Source organism: Grus americana, chromosome 4 (assembly GCF_028858705.1).
Source record: "Grus americana isolate bGruAme1 chromosome 4, bGruAme1.mat, whole genome shotgun sequence".
Lineage (NCBI taxonomy): Eukaryota > Metazoa > Chordata > Aves > Gruiformes > Gruidae > Grus > Grus americana.
Window position 1 is genome coordinate 2444728 of NC_072855.1, and position 23154 is coordinate 2467881.

At 48.7% G+C, this 23154-nt stretch overlaps 1 protein-coding gene across 1 annotated transcript in view; it reads left to right on the plus strand.

Annotated features, from left to right (window-relative positions):
* The window catches only part of GFRA4 (GDNF family receptor alpha 4), a 76813-nt gene extending 54727 nt beyond the window's left edge, over window positions 1-22086 (plus strand). The window contains exons 2-8 of the mRNA XM_054825447.1: window positions 4130-4408; window positions 7069-7149; window positions 10623-10968; window positions 14037-14146; window positions 15093-15227; window positions 15480-15637; window positions 17758-22086. Of these exons, the coding sequence (XP_054681422.1) occupies window positions 4130-4408; window positions 7069-7149; window positions 10623-10968; window positions 14037-14146; window positions 15093-15227; window positions 15480-15637; window positions 17758-17904 (1256 nt within the window). The 3' untranslated portion in view covers window positions 17905-22086. The remainder of the gene's footprint in view (window positions 1-4129; window positions 4409-7068; window positions 7150-10622; window positions 10969-14036; window positions 14147-15092; window positions 15228-15479; window positions 15638-17757) is intronic.
* The last annotated feature ends 1068 nt before the right edge of the window (window positions 22087-23154 follow it).

A 23154-nucleotide genomic window follows, 5' to 3' on the forward strand; every position in this document is an offset into this window, starting at 1 on the left:
GAAGGGATCCCACAGCACGGGGGATGCATGAGCATAAGAGATCCAGTCTGAGCATGAGGGGAGTGAGAGGCAGGAGCCTTCTTCATCATACTTGTACTCATTGGGCAAGATTTGGCAGGCTTGATTTAGGAAGGATTATATGAAAGATGTCCAGCTAACCTAAAGGGGTAATAAACCACTTTCTTGGAGATTTTGGATAGTTACTCTCCTCTTAGCAGGAAATGTAAAACAAAACACCAAATGTTCTGGACTCAACAGCTTGTCATAGAAATAATACTGGTGTTCATTACTCTGCAGGACTGTGCATGAATCAGGGGTGTAAAAAGATTCACACCTAATACATACAAAAACTGGAGGGGAGTGGGGCATGTCCCAAAGCCCCAGGTTGACCAGAACCATGAGAAACAGTGTGGTTCCTCCTAAAACATCTGACGCCCAAGTGTTGGTTGGATCAGAAGGGCAGAGTGGCAGTGCCCTGTGTTGGTGCTCTCCGGTCATTTCGTTCACCGTTTCCCAACTGGCATATGGGGTCACCTTCACACTTCTGAACCCCAGGCACAGCTGCTTTTCCTTGGTGAAGGAAACGGTCTCCTTGGAGGAGAGTAAGACGTCCTTGTTCTACAAAATGCACTTTGAGACACCTGTAAAAGAACGGAGGGTCTGTTAAGGCAATGGGAAGAGACAGATTTCTCTCTTACTCCTGCACATTAGGAGTAACTTCATGTAAGTGTCACTGAGGTAAGCAAGAGCAGAAACAGATGTGGAGCGTAGCTACAAACAGGATGTGAAAATAAACTCATTACTCCATCTGCCCACCGTAAACAGCGTGAAATTAGCAGCAAGCAAGGAATAAAAATCCAGACAAATGGCATTTTAAAGAGAGCAGAGGGAGCTGGAAGGTCTGCTATTAGAAAAGCAGAGGCATGGAAAGCCCAAGCCATGCACAACCCAGTGCGTATCCTGAGCCCCCTGATCAGGCAGGGGCAGAGGTGGAGAAAAATCCCATGGTGCAGAGTCCATAAGGTGCTATTTTTGAAAGTAAAACCAGAAAGGCCACTCCATTTTTTGGGAGAGAAGACTTGATTTTGCTTTTGTCCCTGCTTGTTAGATAGCACCATCTATTTTACAAGTCACAGAAGTTTTTAGGTTTTTTTCTTTTTTCCCTGAGAGGCACTCTCTTAATGTTGCATAAAATTACTCTCTCAGGGGTAGTGTGAGGAGGAAAACGTGGTGTTATGTTGTCTCAGTTGCAAAGACATAGCTAACAATAAAAGCCCCTGAATGATTTGGTTTTTAAGTGACATGATTATGGAACGGGTCATTCGTGACGCTCCGCTTCAGGTTGCTTCAAGTACCTCTGTCATAAAGCCTGAATAGAGGTGTTTTATGCTTTGGGCTTGGGCTGTAAATATTCACCCCTGGCCTTTGTTCTATGAAGCAAGTCTCAGCTTGAGGATATATTTACTTAAAATTTTGCAGGAAAATTTCTCAAATGGTCAATCTGTTTGATTTATTTAAAGTGGGATCCCAAAGTGTTTTACAGCTTTTACAGGCTGGCTGTGTTTATAACCGTCCTGGGGAGTATCTTCTGCAATTCATGTAGCGGAGAGGGGGAAGGAGGGCCATAATTTCTCTTTTAACCTACTTTTCTAGCAGCTGACATGACACTGACAAAGTCATCTCTTCTAGAATAAAACCTGCCATGCTTTATCCTTGTCCAGAGGAGATCCTTTGGAGAAAGCCAGGGCAAAATAAGTCAAGCACTTTTTTTTTCCCCCTATGGATTCTGCTCAGATATGTGCATGGAAAATTCAGAGGTGTCTGAAAGCACAGACTATGAGCAGCTCTGGCTCATTTTATAGATCTCAGCGAAATTGCAGACCAAATGATATTTCAAGGAAACTGGTTCCTTGTGTTCGGAGTTCATCAAGATATGACAGCCCAAGGCAGAGTTTCCTACATGTTGGAAATAATTTCTCTCTCCACATTTGGCAGATCCAAACAAGCCTTGAGTGCTAAATAAACCAGGTCTATGAATAAATCAGGGGTAGAACAACTCAAATTTGAGGTGTTGTGAGATTTGAGATAACTGAAAGCTTGATGGTGGCCATGAGGCACTGCAAAATAGTCTGGAGTTTGATGAAAGGTTTTGCATTTGCGATGCCATTGGGATATTTCAGAAGGAAACCTCCTGGTGGGTTCACCCAAAGTTTGTAATAAACATAATTGAAATATCTGAACTCCAGCTGCTACCTTCTACTCTAATCAAGAGCAGCAGAAGCAGCTCCTCTTCGTGAACACCCTGAGACTGCTGAGAGAAGAGAAATGGATATACTGGGCTCAAGTGGTGAACTGGGAGGGCAGCAGAGCCAGGTGCAGAAATTCAGGGCAGGAGAGGTAGCAGGTGGAAGGAGGAAAAAGGGACTTTATGGAGAGATCAATAAACTTTTGGTGGAGAGAAGGGAGATCTCATGCGACCCTCACAGATAGAAATCAGGGCTCCGCTTTTTTCTTGGGAGAGAGGATTTTCTGATATTGTCTGAGCTGGGTCCCACCAGGAACAGACCCTGGAGGGGCTCAGAAACCAGATGGTGCCCCCACCTTATCTACCTTGTGAAGGGTAAGGTATCCTTACCCTTCTGGTTCCCATCCAAAGGGAAGACAAGTTATATTAGAAACAAGGAGTTCCTTTGGGAAGGATTTGAGAAGTCCTCCTTCAATGTCATGACAGCAGTTTCTATTTTTATAGTACAGCAGGATCTAAAACTACATTATAGGCATGGGGACTGATTCTCACTTTCCATCAACCGGGTTTGCCTCTTCATCACTCCCCCAAGCCATGGTGCAGTTGTGCCTGACCTATGTCAACATGCTCCTGAGCATCACACCAACTGGAGGAGTGTGATTTGCCTCGTCTTGAACCCCCATGTCCTCTCCATCACCATCATCCATCTCCATCAGCACAGCTGAGCTTCTGGTCCTGCCATTGCCCTGGTGCAGTGTTGCAGCCATGAGCCTTGGAGTGAGCACGTCCCCAGGAGTCAGTTTGGATGTGGCCAGCTTGCTTTAGAGAGGAAGAGCATTTAATAGCATGGATTTGGTCTGCTGCAGGCTGTGGGGGCACAGCGCCACTGAGCCCTGCTGAACTAATTTATTGGTGTACACATAGCGATAACATCTTCCTCCTGTGCTTCTGTCTATCCTCTCAGCATGGAGAGCAGAGCACTTTGTGTTTTTGCAAGTAACTCTGAGGAGAATTTACAGAAGCTTGGAAAAAGCCAAGATAAAATGGTGGGAGTCCTGGGGAGGTGGTGACAGTGAACAAGGGCCAGCTCCTGGGACACATGTGGGCTGACTCCATGTCAAAACACCCCACACAGAGCCATTCATAGCTTCAGGGAGGCGTAGGCAGTTAAGCCGTGTGCAAGGAGGAGAGGCTGGGGTCTCCATAACATTGGGCTGCTGTTAACTTCGGAGGGCAGAAATGAGAGAGCGAGCTGGGGGAGCAAAGGGTTTGGAAAGCTTTTTGTGCTCCAAGCAAGAAAGAGCAAGCACCAGGGACTGGTTGAGTTTCTGTCATATATAATCCTGCTTCCAGGCTGACCCTGTCCAGGGTCACTGTCTCAAATCAGGAAGAACCTGGTCTCCAGGAGAGAGGTGACCTGTCCTTCTGGCTCATCAGCTGGATGCCACATGCATCTCACTACTGCTGGTGGCCCAGCAATAAGAGAGAGAGGGCTGGGTTGCGGTGTTGAATCTCAGGTTGTGTCTTGCCTCCTTAAAATCCCTCCAGCTTCCTTTCACCCACTCCTGTTCCTCTGCGATGCTGCTGAGCAGTGCTGCAGCAAACCTGAGCAGCCAGAGCTCCCCATCGTGTGGGCAATCCATGAGTAGGAGTGGCAAGCCTAGGCATTTAAACCCTTCAGCTGACCTGTTCAGGAGGGATCAGCCCACTTAAAGATTAGAGAAGCAGGGTCATTGCTTTTAGAGTGGATGGTGATGAGAGGGATTTCCATCTCTGTGTGTGAAGATGGACAGCCCAGCCTGGTCCAGCTCATGGGAGAAACAATTCATTTCCCCCTTGGGGTTGCTCCATCACCTTCATACTACTTCTCTGGTTTTCTTGCAGAAGGTATGGCGGAAGCTGTCAGCTCGAGCAGGGACTGCCTTCAAGCAGGCGAGTCCTGTACCAACGACCCCATCTGCAGTGCCAAATTCAGGACCCTCCGGCAATGCATCGCAGGCAATGGAGCCAACAAGCTGGGCCCCGATGCCAAGAACCAGTGCCGGAGCACCGTGACAGCCTTGCTGTCCAGCCAGCTGTATGGCTGCAAGTGCAAGCGAGGCATGAAAAAGGAGAAGCACTGCTTGAGCGTCTACTGGAGCATCCACCACACATTGATGGAAGGTCAGTTGAGCAGGGTACTCATTTCTGATGATTTTCCTAAAAGAGAATTACCGCTGGGGCTTTCTGCAGAGCTCCCCAGCACCAAAGTGGCTGCAAAAAAGATCGCTCCTGTACTGACCCCCATGGTAATGGCATTTTAGGGAAAGCAATCCTGAAAACCCGAGACACCTCCTTCCTTTTTTTAATCTGATCTCTTTTTTTATCACATTCCCAGTATACCTTGAGATCTTTTGCTGGGGAAATACATGGTATGTTTTGCATTGGAGTATGCTAGCCAAGACCATGAAAGCTGTGGATTTTACAGAAACACTATACAAAGCATGGGCATTGAGGAAAAAACAAGAACTTAAAAAAAATCACTCTCTTGGAGGGTCTCAAATGCACCAGTGTCTTTGGGTTACTGAAGATTTGGGGCTGGTGTCATCAAGTTGGAATTTAAAGTGTTCCCAGAGTCAGTATTTAGTAAGTTTGGATTTTTGACGTTTTTTAAGAGTCATCATAAAAGTGCACCTCAGTGGCCGTAACTCTTCCTTGTCAGGCTGGTGAGTATTTTATGCACCATGAAAATTAAAATGGGGAATAAAACAGAACCTTCCAGCCATGGGCTGCGAAATAGATTAATAAACCACTGCTGGCTGAAAGCTGAAAGGAAAGGTGCAAGGGTGATAACACAGGCCAAAAGGCCAAGCAAAACAGAGAGGATGGAGACTATAATGCACAGGCTTGCCAGAAAGGGAACTGCTTGATCAAGTTCTCGGAAAGCTTTTGGGTGCCACAGCTTGCAGGGTGCAGAGCATGTTGATATGAACTGACTGGGGAAATAAGAGACCTCAGCACCCTCCTGGATTCAATCTTTCCTGTAATTACTTGCCAGGTGAACTTGTTTGCATTGAAGTGAAGCCTGGGGAAGAGGTGGTAGTCCAGCCTCTCCATTCATCATAACAGGCTGAGTTGCAACCCCTTCCCCGCCAACCTTCATGGCCTGAAGCTTTGGACACAGTCCATCCGTGATGTGGCTGCACAGGATGGGTGTCAGGAGCACTCCCAGCTCTGGGACCACTGCTAGAAGAGCAGGGGGAGGATGTCAGGGAGTGGTGGGGGCAGGCAGGGGCCAGGCATGGGTCTCCAGATGCAGAGTAGGAGATGGGTGCTGGATGGCCAGGTTGGATGGGCTTGGGACCTCAATCTTGGCAATGACTATGAGAGGGCTCTTATCGGAGACTGCCAAGAGTCTGCCCTACTGCTCCTCTGCTGTCGTGTCCTGAGCCCCACATTTTTTTCAAGTACTGAGTTCATTTGCAATGCAGATTCACACTCCCAAACCTTTGATTTCCTTGCCTTAATTTCTCTGGGGCAATATATTTCATAATAGTCATATGCTTCAGAGTCCTTACACGTGTTTAATTGACTGAGAAAGGAAGCCAGTCCACATGCTCCGTGTAGGGCTTTGTCTCTCAGTCATACATACCCAAGAGGCTGTAAAAATCTTCCTAGAAGCCCTCTTATAAAATCAATTGTGGAAGTGTGTGCTCAGGGAATTTACAAAGCATACTATTTACTCAGCTTCTCTTGAGTGCGCCTGTGTTTAGCCGCCTTCCCATTTGGAGACACAATAACACGATGACAACCCGATAACAATTCTCTGATAAGGTGCTATATCATCAGGACATAAAACTGCTATGCTGAACATACAAATGGGCCCCTCTCTAGTCAGTAACGATGCAAGATATTTCAATGAAGGTGTAAAGCTGCCTTGTAATGCACCTGTGGTAATTGCACAGGGCTGTGTACCCTGGGAGCCATTTCTTCCTGACCGCAGCTGGTGATCAGCATATGCCCGGAGCATGAGGTTTGACAGTCCTTTTATCCCAGTCAGTACTTCTGCTGCTGCTGTCCATATCCATCTAAATGTCTAATAAAAAAAAAAATACACTGAGCTGTTTGCTTCAATAATATTCTGTGGTATCCATCAGCATGACGGGGCATTACAGACCATTGAGCGGATGAAAGGGAAGCACCGATGGAATAAAATTAACTTCCCAGCAACTTAAAAATGAAGAGGGGAAGTTTCTGAAGGAGCTGTGGGTCATTAGCTCTATGCCAAGTAAGAAAGGACTGTTGGCAAGGAGAAGGGGAGATGTGTTAATAACTACGAAGGCGTGTGTGTTGCCACACACACAGCCCTGTGCACAGCCCTGGCTGTGTCCTGGAATCAGGTGAGGACCATTGACCCAGGGAGGGACATACAGGAAACAGCAAGAATGGTGATGGAAACCCCATATATGTAGGGAGCGAGTGGTTTGAACTCTGCCCATGAACAAAAGTCTGTGTTACAGTCTGGTGTCCTCAGTGGCAATCCCTGTAAAGGGGCCCAAAACTTGAGCTATGGAGGGTTGCAACTCAACAGTTCCCTGAGAAGCTGTCCTACTCCAAAACTGTGATATATTTTTAAAAGCCAGTTACATCCCATTTCCTTCTCTAAGGATATGGCCATACATCAGTTCCTGTGACTCTGAGTATCCATTTACTTACAGCCTTTAGAGCATGTGTCCACTTGGACCAACCAAGCAAAGCTGCACTGCATCTGTTGACTCTCGTACGTCTTGGACATCCCTCAGGAGCCTCAGTTGCCTTCTCACTAATTTCTCTTTTCAACCTAGGCATGAATGTACTGGAGAGTTCCCCTTACGAGCCATTCATCAGAGGCTTTGATTACGTCCGGCTGGCATCCATCACCGCAGGTAGGTGGGTGGGAAGATGCTCTTACACTGACTTGTTCAAACGGGGGAACTGGCTGTGGGATCAAGCGCCATGGACAAGGCAGTCCTTTGTGGTCTCTTGTAGTCTCTTCACAAAGCATTGCTGAGATCTTGCAATCATTTTTTCAAGGAGCTGCTTATGATTCCTGTGCTAAACTGTTGGTAGAAGAACATGCCCTAGGAAGAAGCACTTGTGATTTTCATTCTTTGGCTTTTTCATGTCCATACTGTGAAGGGCTGGGACTGAGGGACATGGTAGGAAGGCTTCTTCCAATGAGCCATCACAGCTGGGCTGATTCTTCATAGCAGGTAGATGACCTGTGCCGTGCAGATACCCTGCCAAGTAGGGGCTGCCTGGGTATCATTAGGTATGAAAATGTACGTCCATGTCAGTCACAGGGCCAAACTCTGCAGGCAAAAAGGTCAATAACCCAACCTACTGTTTGATGCCAGCCACAGCCTTTAACCCCATGCCCTGAGGGCAACCTCAGGACTCAGATCCATGTTTTGCTCTGCATCGCGTAATCCGGTTAATAATGTGAGCAGAGCTGCCCGACACCTTTTAACCTCCTTGAGGGCATGACTCCCCAGCTCAGCAGTTAAAAGGTCAGCACGGTAGCTATTTAGCCATCCATCACCAACATCACAGCTGCCACCACAACCAGCGTTCAGCTCTGCTTATGCACCACAGCCGCGGGGAAGCTTTAACGATGGTGAATTCTGTTACCAAACTACCTGTTTGGGAGCAGGTGATGTGTTCCTCATGTGTCTCTGGCAGATGTCCCAAAACAGCAATCCTGTTGCAGCTCTTCCCAAACGTGCACCTGACTCTGGGGTGGGATCCACAGCTGGAGTTCACCCAAGCAAGTAAGGAGCAGACCGTCCCTGCAGCCAATGGATGTCTGCAGTCCCCGAGATAGCAAGGCACTTGTTAGGTGAAAATGTCCAGGAGCAAATTAACCCATCAGCCCCTGACAATCTGAGCAGCGAGGGGAAGGGCAGGGTGCTCCCTGACCTCACATCTTCTTGTTGACTTGGCTGATTTGAGCATGGAAAGTGAAGCATGCACAAAGCTGTTTGCCAGGTCATGGCCTTCTTTACTCGAGTTTTTCCTTTCACTGGCAGTCCTACAGGGCTCTTCAGAGCACAGCGAAACCCAGGGATGGGGATTTTTATGCCTGACAAAACATTCTCAGGTTTTTAAAGAGGACTGAAACCGGTTGGGCAGCAAAGCAAATGGGCCTGGAGGACCAGGGATATGTACCAAAGAACTCAGCAACCATCTAGGGACGTGATGTTTCTTGGTTTGACCTTATTTTCCCTGTTTAAACTCATCAACAACTTCTATAACACATCTCATGACCTGCCGTCCTGTGCTTGTCCAGTGCCCAAGATTATACAGTCAGCATTGCCAAAGAACCCTCTTTCCTACCAAAAAAAATATTCCCAATAACTTGCTGAAACATAAGACATCCCCATGACCCTATGCCAAGTCAGAGCAACAGATATTTTAAACCCAATTTTTCATAAACAATATATGGCCGCTATTAAAAATGTACAAATGGAATTACATCCCTCCACTCTAATTGTAGTGGTGATTTAAAAAAGCACATCCTCTGTCGTTGCGTGGGAAGAGGAGAAAAGCTAGCGTGTTCCCTGTGATTCATTAACTGAATGGGTAATGAAACCCTTCCAAGTAACTGTTTCCTACAAGTTTGCTGACAGCTCCCCAGCGTAAACCAATGCTCTAACAGTATTAATCTCTGGGCATTTTTAAAGGGAAATACCTACGTGGTAGGAACACACCGAGCATCGGTTTCACCCGTCATAAAATAACTGCAAAATTTGGAATTTGACTTCCAGCTCACCACGAGCAGTTAGGACAACGGGAAGGGAAAAATAAATGCTCGGAGAAGGAGAATCTGATAGCGTCAGTGAAAATGAAGGAGGGCAGGCAGTTTTGAAGCACTCAGAGAGACTGTCAATGTTTTCACAGTTGTCAGCAGTGACTGGCTGGTTTTAACTCCTGGCCAAAGATAGGGCTTGACTCTGCATTGGAAATTTATCATTCTGGGGATTTTTCCTCTATGAAAAATCCTCCTCTGCTGGGGAAAAAGTCCTTCTACTGTGCTTCAGGTCATGGGCTTAATTCAGAGAGGTGAAAAATGGCTTCAAATTCATTTTCTCTCTCACGCTTGGAGGACCCTCATCTTATCTCTCCGATCAGACAGAGCCTAATGTCTCAACCGACTCCTACCAGGGACTCTGTAGCATTTCCCCCCTCTGTAAAAAGAGCCTCAACCATTTTTGAAGGAGCCCTAAAATCAGTGTTATACAAATATTTTGCATTCTTACCTATTCTCGTATTTGCAGAGGAGGTCATTGCATATAAACTCATGACACCCCTATTTGCCTACCGAAAGCAGCGTGTTTCCCACCCATCACCAGAGTTTTTGCTTTATTTTCCTGATTGTTCCCCCGTTGCGAGTTTTCCTCCAGCTTCCCTGCATCCCCACAGCACACCTCTGCTCTCCCACCCAAACTGCTAATCCAGGACTTCTGTTCCTCTCTTGTTTAAGAGGGTGGAAATGCAGAGTGATTTCACCAAAGCCGGCAAAGGGGTGACCTTGCAAAAAGAGTAGAGACCCGCATGTGCTCACATACAGGCAGCATTAAGGTCCCAGGGCATCAGATTGGATTGTAGCTCTGATCCCCATCCCATAGAGGCAGTGTCACTGCTTAGAAGATGGGCATACTGGGCAGAACTGGTCTGGATGGGGGGAAGCCAGAGCTGTGGTGCTTTGAGAACTGAACAGCTCTCACTTAGTTGGGCAGGTCCTGGGGTGAACATAGCACAGCTGCTGCCAAAGCCCAACTTGACCCTCTGGAGGCCTGAGAAAACTCATTGCACAGGGTAGAGAGTCTGGGGTACAAGGATTAGTGCAGACCACCCATGTATCAGGAGACCTGGCATGGCCACTGACAGTGTTTGTTCTTGAGCAACTTTTTTGAAGAAGAAAGTTCATTAGAAGAGATCCCTTTACACTGGTGAATCCAGTCATTGCCATACATAGATGCCCTTTCTGATGACATCTGTCTTCCCAGGCCTCAGGTTGGTTAATTCATGTTGGTAAAGTGTTATGAGATGCCCAGGGTAGAGCAAAGCTCCATTTCATAAAAGGCAGGAGCTTGGTGGAGCAGGCTGTGGGCTGTGAGGTTTGTTGTGTGGCCATGGCACCTCTTGGGAAAGGTGAGTAGGGAAAGGGGATTTGGCTCTGCTGGGACACAGAGAGCAAATGTGGACTTCATCCTGGCCACTGCCTTCCTAGAGTGGGTGGTGGCCTCACTGAGGTGGCCATGGATGGGAGCAGGATGGGGAAGATCTCAGCATAGGTTGGTGCTGCTGGTGGGAAGGTCAGTGCAAAACCCCATCACAATCTCCCACCACCTCGCAGGGTCTGAAAACGAGGTGACCCAGGTCAACCGGTGCCTGGATGCCGCCAAAGCCTGCAACGTGGATGAGATGTGCCAGCGGCTGCGGACAGAGTACGTCTCCTTCTGCATCCGTCGCCTGGCCCGGGCTGACACCTGCAACCGCTCCAAGTGCCACAAGGCTCTGCGCAAGTTCTTCGACCGCGTGCCGCCGGAGTACACCCATGAGCTGCTCTTCTGCCCTTGCGATGACACGGCCTGTGCCGAACGCCGGCGGCAGACCATCGTTCCTGCCTGCTCCTATGAGTCCAAGGAGAAGCCCAATTGCCTGGCGCCTCTGGACTCCTGCCGGGAGAACTACGTCTGCAGGTAACGTTCGCACACCGGGGTGGCCGACATGGAGACCTGTCCCTTGGACAAGCCTGGGGTTCATCCACCAGTGATAGCCCAGTGACCAGAGCCAATGCACCCACCTGAAGGATCCTGTCTGGAGGCACCCATCCCACCAGAACCCACTGACATAGGCCATTTTCTGACCCATGTCCTTGTCTCATACTCTATACAGAAGGCTTTAACAGACAGATTTGAGAAGTTTGTGCTGGAGCTTTTTTAGAACTTTTCTATGAGGTTTTGGCTTTGGTCTTAAAGGAAGAACTGCTATGGAACTAGTTCCAGGAAGGTGCAAGCTAGGCAGGGATGTGATGTGGGGTGCTTGCAGCCACTTCCACCAATCTGTCTCCTACCCAAGCTATCCTAACAGTCAGAGGCGCTTGTAGATACCTTAAAACCATGGCTTCTTTTGCTTTTTTAATTATAAAAATTAATCTTATATATTAAAAAATATACCCTTCTGCTGCAAGGCTGGATGTTCTAGTGATTGGAATAAGAGTCTCAGAGTCACATTTCTCACTCCAGATCCACCATGTAGTATGTGGCCAGGGTGGTTTGCTCCTCTGTTTCCATTTGAGCCCCATGCATGCACACTGCAGAGACCCATCCCAATGTGCACACTCACAGGCACACCCCTTAAGAGTTTTTCCCTCAGCTGTACTATTTTCACCCCTCTATTTCTCAAAAAATCTTTGATATTGCAGAAAGTTAATCCACATACAGCTCTCAGGAGTGGAGCCCATCTGTCAGTAAGAGATGTAAGACCATAACAGCAGCCGTATTGCACCAAACCTGGTGGTCCCAGCCCAGTGTCCTATGTGCAGCTGTGGCCATGAGCAGACTCCTGGAGAAGAGCGCAAGAGCAAGTGTAGGACACATCTCCCTGTATTGTCCCAGTCTCTCATTATTGTGGGCTTTGGGACTTCCTGAGCTGAACTTCCAGCAGCTATCCCCTACCAGCACGTCATAATTAAATTACAATAAAAAATGATGTCTTTTCACAAAGGGAGGTGAGAGCAGCAGCATCCTCTTGGAAGGATGGACTGGTACTACTACCCTCACCCCTCTGCACCCCAGAAGTGTGGATGAAGGAGAACAACTGAGCTATACATCCAAAGCTGACTCTGAAAGATGCAGAGCCCCTGAGCCACACCAGCTCTTGCTCAGATTTTTCCTGGCTACCCAGGGAATCCGAAACAGATGGGTTCTGCCCTCTCCCTAACAAGACAAGTGGGCCCAGTGGGGAAGAAGAGGTTCAAAGGGGAGAGTGTTGCTTCCCAGGAGGCTGGAAATGGTATCCTGCAAGCAGCACAGCTGTTAATTATCTGGTTCCTTGGTCTCTGAATATATAATATAAAACACCCTCTAGAGACACAGCAGGAGCAAGGGGTTGACATGTGACCTGGTCAAAGCTAGCACTGCAGAAACCACAAAGAAAGCCAGGAACAAATTATGGCATTTTAAATAAATAGAATAAAATACTCCAGGGCTAACCCTACCTTCACTGCTTAGTTCCCCTGCAGCTTCTTCACAGCTGTAACCCCTTGAATTTTCTGTCTTGGAGGGGTGGGCTCTACTAACATGAATGATGCAAAACCTGCAAACAGTACCTCCCTAATTCAGCAAAAATTTGGGCAAGAAGAGTTTTCCTGGCCATGGCACCAGAGAAAGGGGTTGGTATGAGGCAAACATGGGAACAAAGAAGAGAAATAAAAAGAGAAGACTGGGAAGGAGGAGAGAAGTGGGCAGGAAAATGCATGTCGGAGTGCTGACATCATTGACCAGGAGCACTGACTAAATGTCTGGAAGAGAGAGGCTGTCTGCGAGGAGCAACCTGCTCAGTTTTTCTGAGATTGCCCAGGCAGAGCAAACATTTGAGGTACCCAGTTCACAGTTCAGACACTGCAGGTTGTCATCTAAAGGGCCTTGCCTTCAAGTGTCAGCAGTGCTAGCGCTTGCTTGAGTTTCCCAAACATCTCAAATGCCATGTGAGATGCCTTCTTACCTGGCCACGGGATGCCTGTTTAGATGGATCTGAATCTCCAGTAGGTCCTATGTCCTACCTGAAAGCCCCATGTGGATGTCTTAGATATCCTACAATGTCCACACACCACTAATGCCTATGGGCCAACAACTGACTCATCTCTAAAGAATTAGGTGGCAAATATCTGGTTGGCAGTATGATTTACAGAGTTTATCCAACCAAGCTAGCAGGGGAGCTGCATGCAAAGAGCAATCCAGCAATCTGTCTGAATGATGCACCAACTTCCCAGCATGGCCCACACAGTCCCAACAAGCCCAGTGTGTGACTCAAAGCTGCTTTGTGCTAAGTGGTTTGGTGCTTTGACCTAGACACTGTGAAAATCGAGACACAAGGGTCTGTGGTCAGAGCTGTATGTCATACACCTCCTGCTCCACAGCCTCCAGAGACTCCAACCTTCTCCTGAGAATGGGTGCGTGCAGCAGAGCATGTGGCAGCAGCCCTGATGATGAGTAGAGCACTTCATATCTGAGCCTTTGGGCATTTCCCTTAATTTGAACATGACCTCGGCTACATTTAGAGCATAATCTTTGTAGGGAGAGAAACTGGAGCAGAGTGTTTCTCTCTTCCAGCAAATCAGCCCCAAAATGAAGGCTTAGGTCTCTAGGAGAAGTTATTACCCAAGAGTCACATAATGGCAACAGAGAATGAATTCCCTCACTGTCTGAAACAGCTCTTTGCTTGAAAACCAGCCTCACACATCAGAAAACAAACATTCCTCCCAAGACTGGACCTTTCTTGCAGTCCCAGAGGAAACCTGTAAAACGTTACCCACAGCATCTATTCATGTCTCCTCTTGGAGGGATAAAACCCCACTTCTGCTTTTTTTGCGGGGGACACGAGAGTATAAAACTACATTCGTTCAAACTGGTTTAGCAACACTTAGAGCAGCAAAGGATTTTGCACATATGTCCCTTCCTGTAAACACCACCAGTGTGCTATTATGTCCCTTTTTGCCCCGAATATCCGTGCTAATATGTCCCGCTTTGCGCTCTCACTCCGTCAGGTCACGCTACGCAGAGTTCCAGTTTAATTGCCAGCCATCCCTGCAGGCTGCGAGCGGCTGCCGGAGGGACAGCTATGCTGCCTGTCTGCTGGCGTATACAGGGATCATAGGTAAGGGGCTGTGTCCTTCGGGTGGTCTCTCTCCCACTCCCTGGGTGGGAAATATCTCCTCTGGGTGGGAAACATCTTCTTACTCTGGCAAGCTCAAAGCTACGAGGACAGTAAGGTGGAGAGCTGAGATGGATCTCAGGGAGACGATGGGTTTTCTCCCTGCAGTGACTGAAGAAGGACCCTAAGCCATGAGCATGGGGTAGGATAGCTGCAGCGGAGGGAGAAAAGCCACGCAGCATGGACTGCTGCAAGATCCCAGCTTCTCTTTCAGATGGAAATGGATGTGGTGTCCCAGGGCTTCTGCTCTGTCAGGGGTTCCCTGACGCCATCACCAGTGATGCCACTGAAAATCACCATCCACTGCCATCTTGCTGACTTCAGAGGATGTCAGACTGGGTTTTCACATGCTGCAGAGACCCAGCTGGCAGCTGTTAGCACAAGCACAGACAGAGTCCAAAGGGAAGTGCCAATGGCCATTGGACTTGGTCCATCCTGACGGATGGGATAGATTGACAGCTTTTTGGGTCAAGATTTCATTCTGGTTTAATCCTTCCTTGTTGCCTCTGAGCATTCTGGAGATTGAGTTTGGCTTTTTCAATGAGAGCGTGGAAGTGTTTAAGCACATTCCCATACAGTTTTTGAATGTTATTAGGGGACCAGAGCTCCCAGGAGCTGCCCATTCCTTTGACTGACAGCACGTTTTAATTGACTGAGGGCTTTCTGGGTGGTGGGGTGAACAAAAGGGTTGTAACTGCCTCTCTTCTCCTCCCCGGGAGCAAAACAGACCTGTGACACCAGCACTTGGAGGGTTTTCTCGTGCTGCCATCACGGCGCGGCTCAGCCGAGGCTGTGAGCAGAGCAACCCAAGAAAGCAGCAAGGAGCGAAATCATTGACCCTTCTTGAAGTACCAGCCTTGCGGTAACATTTCTCCATCCTTCCTGGCAGGCAGCCCCATCACACCCAACTACATTGACAACTCAACTTCCAACATAGCTCCCTGGTGCACGTGCAACGCCAGCGGCAACCGGCAGGAAGAGTGTGAGAGCTTTCTGCATCTCTTCACCGACAATATCTGTCTCCGTAAGTATCACCCAGCACGTTGCTGCTCTGGCAGCATCGCCTGCAAGCGATTCTTGTGAATGAGGGTATGAAGATGCCCTGGTCCTCAAGAGTCTGTGGGTGTCCAGATTCCTGTGCTTTCAGCAACGGAACTCTGAAGACCCTCGGGCATGCATTTGGGTGGTGCAAAGAAGGCTGGAGGAGGGATGCGTGTGCTTTCCCTCAGAAGCATTGACCTGACAACGCTTTTCTCCATCTCTTTCCCACACAAAGAAAATGCCATTCTGGCCTTTGGCAATGGGACCTACCTGAATGCAGCTGTGGCCCCATCTATCCCCCCCACCACACAGATGTACAAGCAGGAGCAAAATGCCAACAGAGCCGTGGCAACCCTCAGAGAGAACATCTTCGAGCATCTGCAGCCCACCAAGGTAGGAGAGGGCTGACCTGGCCTTAAGAGATGCTTGGCTGTGTCTATAACTCCTCCTCCATGCTCTCCAGCCCTCCTCACCTCAGGTCCCTCTTCTACCTGTGTTATTTCAGCTACATGCAGACATCCAACCTCCCCTCCACCTCCTGGAGTCCCTGATTCACCCTCTTGTTCATGCCCTGATGTATTCTTCCCCAACATCAAGTACAGGGCTACATGCTCCTATCCCTGACTCTGCTTTCCTGCCTGTTGGTCACCATCTCTTTTCTTTCATGGATGCTACGGAGAGATATGGGGGGTTTTTTTTAGAAGTACTCGGAGCATCCATGGGCTTTTCAGGAGTGTAGAAGGGGAGCCAGGACCACTGGTTTGGCTCCTCACCCTCCTGCAGGGCAGCTGCACAGTTTCAGACAAGCGTTTCAGCTGCCTGGGACACAGCTCCCTCCCTGGTTAGGTGAGGATCCTGGAGGTCATAACATTGAGGCTTAACTGACTAAGGTTTGCTAAGCATTGGAAAATTTCATCTGAAAGGTTCTAGTCATGTTAGTATCAAAGTAATATCAAATTTAAATTATTTTAAAACAAATAGATTGATTTACTGTTGATGGCAGTGGTAGGCATTAAATATTTTATTTTAAATAAAAAGCAATGACCTTGATTTGCCACCCACCAGAGTAATTTTCAGATTGAGTTATTTTACTGTTGAATAATTAACAGTGACCCTGATTTGCTGAACGTTCAGGTAAGAGAAGCTGTCAGTTAACTAGACTCCAAGGACTGAGCGTGGGCTTTGCGCTGGGCTAGCTGATACTTTCAGAGAGCTTCCACACACGGGGTTTTTTTTTAAGCCTCTTCCTTGTTTCTTTTGCTGGGAAAACACCCGATTCACCTCCCTGCACTCTGTTTTCATAGACAAGTGGGCTGGGAGGTGCAGAAATGTGGCTTCAGCTTCCCTCGCTGCTTTTCAGGGCATTGGTGGCCATGCACAGCACAGACACACTTTCATCAGTCCATAAACTTTTTACCCAGGAGATTTGGAGGATTTGCTTCTAGCTGGTGCTCCCCAGACCTTAGCGCAATCCAAGCAGTGGCCTGAGATCCAGACCTTGCACTGAGAACTTTCTCCTGGAAGTGACGGAGAAGCTGTGAGTCTCCCTCATCACTGAGAGTCCAGCCCAGATAGCCAACTGCTGCTGCCACCAGCCAGTGGGAAGCTGGAGAAAGGAACTGCAGTAAGGGATGGCCCTACCACATCGCCAACCTCCACATGACAGCAACACATCTGTCTGCTGAGGTGTGAGTGCTACTGGAGCACGGTCCCTGCTGACATCGCAAGAGAGACCAGGGAGTTGGGTCTTGATTTTGGACTCAACTCCAAACCCTGACCCTGCTCAATGTTTAATGAGGTTGGTGCCCCTGGACCTGAGAAGGAAAGCTACGATGGACCGATTAGTCCATCTGCTTCCCATCTTCATTGCAGTGCAGAGCCTTGGCTCTAAATTATCTCAGTTATCAACTAATGCAAATACAAGTCTCTAGTAAAACAAATTTTCGGCCACTGATGTCAATGTGCTGTAAAAGGAGAAGGGTGCCGTTTGTCTGCTGGATGTAGGCACCCAGGGTGGGACTCAGTTGCATAAACACATGTGCTGTATTTTGGAGTAATCCACCTGGATCCTATCTGCTGTTTGGTGAAATGTCTGTCAGCCCCATGGAGATGTCTTCAATACCCAAGGGACACCTCCACCTGAAGAGGTTACTGGGTCAAGCCACTGGCCAGCCCTGGCTCCATGGGCTGCGTGGGTCTCCAATGACTGGAGGGGCTATCCAGGCACCCACCTCACACAAAGACCCCTCCAACCAGTGTCCAAACCAGTGGGCTGCATGCCCAGTGCTGTGCCCATGAGGTGATCCTGCTATATGCCACAGCGCTACCATCACCTTCACCACCATCTCCAACAGAGCCGTGCTGACCTCCAGACTAGAGCTGGAGTGGTGAGACTGGCCCTGGATCTCTCTGCACATGCACACACATATTATCCCCAAGCCCTAAATCCTCAGAGGAACCAAGGTGGGGAACAACCACACCACTCACCCCGTGCTGCCTCCTTTCTCTTGCAGGTGGCTGGAGAGGAGAGACTTCTGCGGGGCTCAACTCGTCTGTCATCAGGGACCTCCAGCCCGGCAGCTCCTTCCCGCTGGGCAGCCTCTCCACTGCAGATGTGGTTTCTCCTTGCTCTTGCTGTGCTGAGCCTCTCCGTGATGTGAAGCTGGATGGGCACACACCAGGCAGAGACTGTCTTTGTGTTGGTTTCTTTACAAAACAACCAGACAAGTAACTTTTTCGGGGGGATGGGGGGAGGAGGGAGGGGATGGGAAGGAGAGGTGAGCGTGTGGGCATCCTTCCTCCTCCTCATCTGTCTGCCAATTTATTTGATTTTATACAATCAATCAACATTGTCGACAAACAGCTCATTCTTGGTCCTGGCCACCTTTCCACCCCACAGCTTGGCTGTTGTCTCTCCAGCTCTCTGCAGATGGGGTTGGAGACATGGACAATTCCCTTGGAAAAGGTGAAGGAGAGAGTCAAGCCAAGAAATGAGAGCTGCAAAGGAAATGCTTTTGCCTGCCCCAGCCAAGAGGGGAAAGACTTTTGATGGATGAGCTGTCAGGAAGTTTCCTGAAGCCCTGACTCACGTTGGGGGGGGCTCTTGACTAGACATGTCAAACGATGTGGAGTTCAGGCTGTCTCCAGGGTTGCTGAGGACCCAAAGGGCAGCCCACCTGGTTCACTGAAGAAACCAGAGCACCGGTGAGAAGGTGGTCAGTTTTGTTCACTGGAGAGGATCCTGAAGCACCTCTAAGGTTGACCAAGTAACCGCACTACGAACTGGCTCGCAGGGATTATCCACCCATTTGAAACTCTGGCCAGTGTGCAACCAGCGTGCATCTTGAAGCTGTCACCTACCCCTTGGGCCCTCCTTTTTAGAGAAACATGTGTCATGCATTGATGGTGTTTGGGAAGAAACACGTCTGTTGTGATTTGTTTACAGCTGGCTTCGTGTCCCAACCCTATAATCTCTATTCACTGGCCCTGTAAAGTGTTTGGAGTAGGTATATTTTTTTTTTTTGTTGCGTCCAAACAACCAGAGGCCAATGTTGTACCACTCCGAGCTAACCTTTTTCCCTGTGGGATGAACATGTGAGCCCACAGGCAGGACTCGATGCCAGCCCAATGCAACCTATTCCCACGTGCTACCTGTGCATCTGCTGGTCTCACAGAGAAGGAGAGGGTCTTCAGTCAGGGGGGGTTCATTAGTTATGCAAAGAAGAGATAGGATAGAAAAGGTTTGCTAGATACCACCCTGGGAACATAAATATCCAGCCAATTTTTGGAAAGGCCAAGTCATGAATTATGTCATAGGTAGGGAGTGGATTGCTAAGGTTCCCCTCCTTGAAGAGCTGGTGGAGGCAATTGCTTGTGTCTGGGTTAGGATGTGAAAGATGTTGCCTCCTGCCAAGGTCTAATTACTCAGCTGAGGGGTGGCTTAAGCAAAGGCAGGTGAAGTGACCCACTCGACTGAGCTGCAGCCAGAGCCCAGCTGGAGGGTGAGGACAAATGTCTGGTCTCTTGGGGCACAGGCAGGCAGGTGTATGACCTTCGGCTACCTGGGCATTCAGGGGTCTTCCCTTGAGGAGGTGAGCTGAGGACTCCCAGCGCCTTCTTGGGGGGGGGGGCTGAACACCTTGTTAGATGAAGCCAAGAAAGAAGATGGTAAGGAAGGGGGAGAAGGTTTCCCAGGATAAAAGCTTAGGCACAGGAATACCTCCAGATTCTCCCTCAGTATTTAGGCCTGTGCTTTGTAGCAGCCCATTTATTCCTTGGTGTGTGCTCCTTCGAGGAACATTGTTAGTTCTTTAGCATTTGGATGCGTAGAAAGGCTTGGCAGCAGCTGACACAGCAAACTCCAGTGCTTTGCATTCACATTCCCTGCAGAACACCTTCCGTTGCTTTTTTTGCTTAAATTTGCTGAGAAACTGCAGCAACTTTCTTGGGTTTTGGTCCAATATGAAACCACTCTGTTTTTCAAATGTACACCTGTGGATGTGTAAGACATGCTCAGAAATCCTCCTGGCTGCATCCTATCCAAAGTTCTGCTCCTCGAGATCCTTGGGACTGCAGCACCTGGTTGTCCTAATCCAGGGCCGTGCAAAGGACCATGCCAAGACCAGAGTCTTGTGTTCAAGGGGCCAGGTCACACTCCGAACCGAAACTCGCATGTAAAATCTTCACTGCCAGGAGGCTCACCCAGATCAGAAAAGCAGGCAGGGAGGTAGTGCTACAGGCAGGAAAGTCCCTCACCTCCATTCAAAGTGTCGTAGCCGCGCACTGAGATGCTGTGAACATCTCCCCATTATGCAGGACATCGGTGACCTCTGAGAGACTGTGGAGCCATCTGTGCTCCAAGTGACACAACTACTCTGCAAAACTTGTGTCCTTGAGCCACAGGTGAAAAAGGGATTAAACCCTGACGCTCAGCCCTTCAAAGGCAAGGAATTACCTCAACGTCATGAGGTCATGCTGTGAATTGCCTTCTGCTGCTGCTTTCAAGTCCTGTAGTCACGCTCTGTTCTTCTACACATCTGGCCCCAGCAAGCCAGGTCTCCACCAGCCTTTAATCTTGCACAGGCTAAGCCTCTGCCTAGGATGGGCTTGAAAGTGGCAGCTGCTTTCCAGGAGTACCTGCTCCTGCAGCCTCTCATGGCTCCACTCCTGTGTGTCTTATAACTCACTGGTGGTGGTGTTGAAATGCCACTTTTTGATGTTTCCTTCTCTGACTGACAGACAGCAGAGATGATAGACTTTTTCTAGGTGGTCAGATGTGGAGGTGTGGAGGATCCTACTCATAGACTACCAGAGATGGAGGAGACCTCCAGAGGTTACCTAGTCCATTAACATGTCCCACAGCAGGACCAATGGTCTGTTCATACTTGCTGGAAAAATTTATCTTAAATGGTTTCTAACAATTCCAATGAGAGACATCATCATCTCCATTGGGTTTATACAGTGCTTTAAAGACTCCTTAGGATGTTAGTTGTCCCTAAGCATCACAGGCCAACAAGACCCTCAATTCCCATTGTGATGTCTTCTCAAGTCTTCAGTTTTGGGAGGATGGCAGACCAACAGCTAAAAGTGCCCTGAGGCTACGGAAGGTGACAGCCAACTACCATGGGTCATATCACAGAGGCATTGCATGAGAAGGTCAAAAACATGGCAATGATCTGCTGGGATCCCTGAAAACATTGCAGTGAGTTAGTGTAAACGGGCGCCTGCCAGAGGGGCTTCCTCCTCATGCCCTTGACTGAGGGACCTCAAAAGCATCTGTGGAGTTGAGGTTTGAGGTTGCAGGTCTGAAAATGCCCTCCCTGTCCTCAGTCTTGATCCTGTGCTGTGAGTTTGGAAACAGCATCCTTCGAGCACTGTCCCAGGCCAGGTTCTGCTCTCCCAGGGGTTCCCTGCGGTCTGGATGCTTCAAAATGAAGTGAGGAAGACACAGAGCAATAAGCCTCTTGCCCAGCAGGGAAGGGCCAGGCGGGTGGGATGGGCAGTCGTATTGCACAGAATTAAAAAAAAAAATCATCCAAAAACCCGTATGATTTTTTCTTGATCATTTCACCCTTTTTGCCAATATTTAATGTCAATTCTTCCTCCAAGCCTGTTCATGAATCAAACTTTGCAAAAAAAGGGTGGCTTTTGAGCAGTCCTTTTGGAGGCAGGAAACCCAATTATGTTCCTCCCCCCCACCCCACCCCAACAGCATGCATGCACGGGCCATTTCTTTTCCCTTGTTAAAAGTCAGTAATTTATTTTTTTTCATGAAATTTCATCTCTGTTGAACTGTGTGAGGTGAACCACGGATCTTCATTTTTAAGCCTCTTGACTAACCACCAAAGTCATAGCAGCTGCTTGTAAAGGTGAAGGACTGAGCGAGCCAAGAGAGAGAAAGGGAGACAATTTTTAGGAATTACTCCATACCTGGGGACTTTCATAAGCACAAAGAAGAGTCATGGGAAAAAAAAGGAAAAAAAAAAACCAAAAAAAAAGAACCAGCCCAACTTTCTGTAGCCACCGAACTCTAATTTTTTGGCTGCTTGGCACCGTTCCCAGTGGTTTGGTAGTCCTGAGAGCCCGTGAAATATTGTGGACGTACAAATACCACATCGTCGTCAAAGCAAGAGCGTGAGCAGGGAGGGAGGCACCGTGGCAGGGAGCGGGTGCTGGAGCAATAACCCCTTGGGTGGCAGGGTGATGCTAAAGTCTGCGTGTGTGCACGCGTGCACATGGGGGAGGATGGTCGATATCTGCCTATGCTACTGGGGTATAACCTGTACTTATCTCTTCTGTACATGTCAATATTCAAACATATCCATGAATAAAGCACACATGCATTTTCCTGACCCCCTCTCGCTCCTGTCCGCGATGCCAGGCTGTCCGTGCTAGCGTGTCCAGGCTGGTGCTGAGCTCACCGGTCCTGTGCCGTAAGAGCCGCTGGAAGAAACTGGAGGGATGTTTTGAGGGGGGCTTGGGAAAGCGGTGGGTTTCCGATGCTCCATGCTTGGCTGGAAACCCAGCTCTGATCTATTGCCTACCAGCAAGGAGGGGCAGCAGGTGAAAAACCAACTCTGCTGAGATGGAGACATCAGTGCCACCGGGGAAGGGGACACGGACCCACGCGAGTCCTGGGGCTGCTTGTGCTGCGTGCCAGGGTGGCGCACGCAAAGATTCGGGAGCAATTTGGGGAAGATGTAGCTCAAAGCTGGTGCCAGCACGGGAGGAGGGAGGCATTGCAAGATGTAACAGGGATGGGAATAATTTGCAGCCGCAATTAGGGGCACGTGGAGCCAGTAAAGCTGAGATGTCACCGCGTGACCCAGGGAGGGGGGTGGGAATGGCTGGGGGCGGCTGGTGCTGCACCCTCCCGCAGGGCACGGGAGGAGAGGGGATGGAGGAGGAGGGAGGGTGGCGGTTCGTGCCAGCCGGGAAGACTTCTGTTCATGCCACGAACATCTGTGAGTTATTTTTAGCAACTTAAAAAAAAAAAAAAAGAAGAAAGAAAAAAGAAAAGAAATCACAGGGAAATTGATTAGAGGCAAATTGAATGTTTTCTTGCCAATTTTGGTCGAAAAAAAAATTCTAGAAAACAAATGCATATAAAATTTATATAAAAATACTGAGTGAAATTCAAGTCAGTTCCTAAACACAAAGTGAGTTCAAGGTCAAACCCAGAAATGTTGCACCTTTTCTTCCCGAAGAGCATGTTTGTTTTCATGCATGCACGAAGCAGCTGAGGATGCAGAGGAGGAGCAAAGCCTGGGGGTTAGGGCCAGATTTGGGACCCTCCTCAAAGCCGTTTCCTTCCCCGCGACACGTGGGCTGTTTCATCGACTGGGGTTTTGCCGACACAAAGAAAATTTCCTGGGAAAGTTCCAGCCGGTTGAACCTGAAATGTGCTGTGA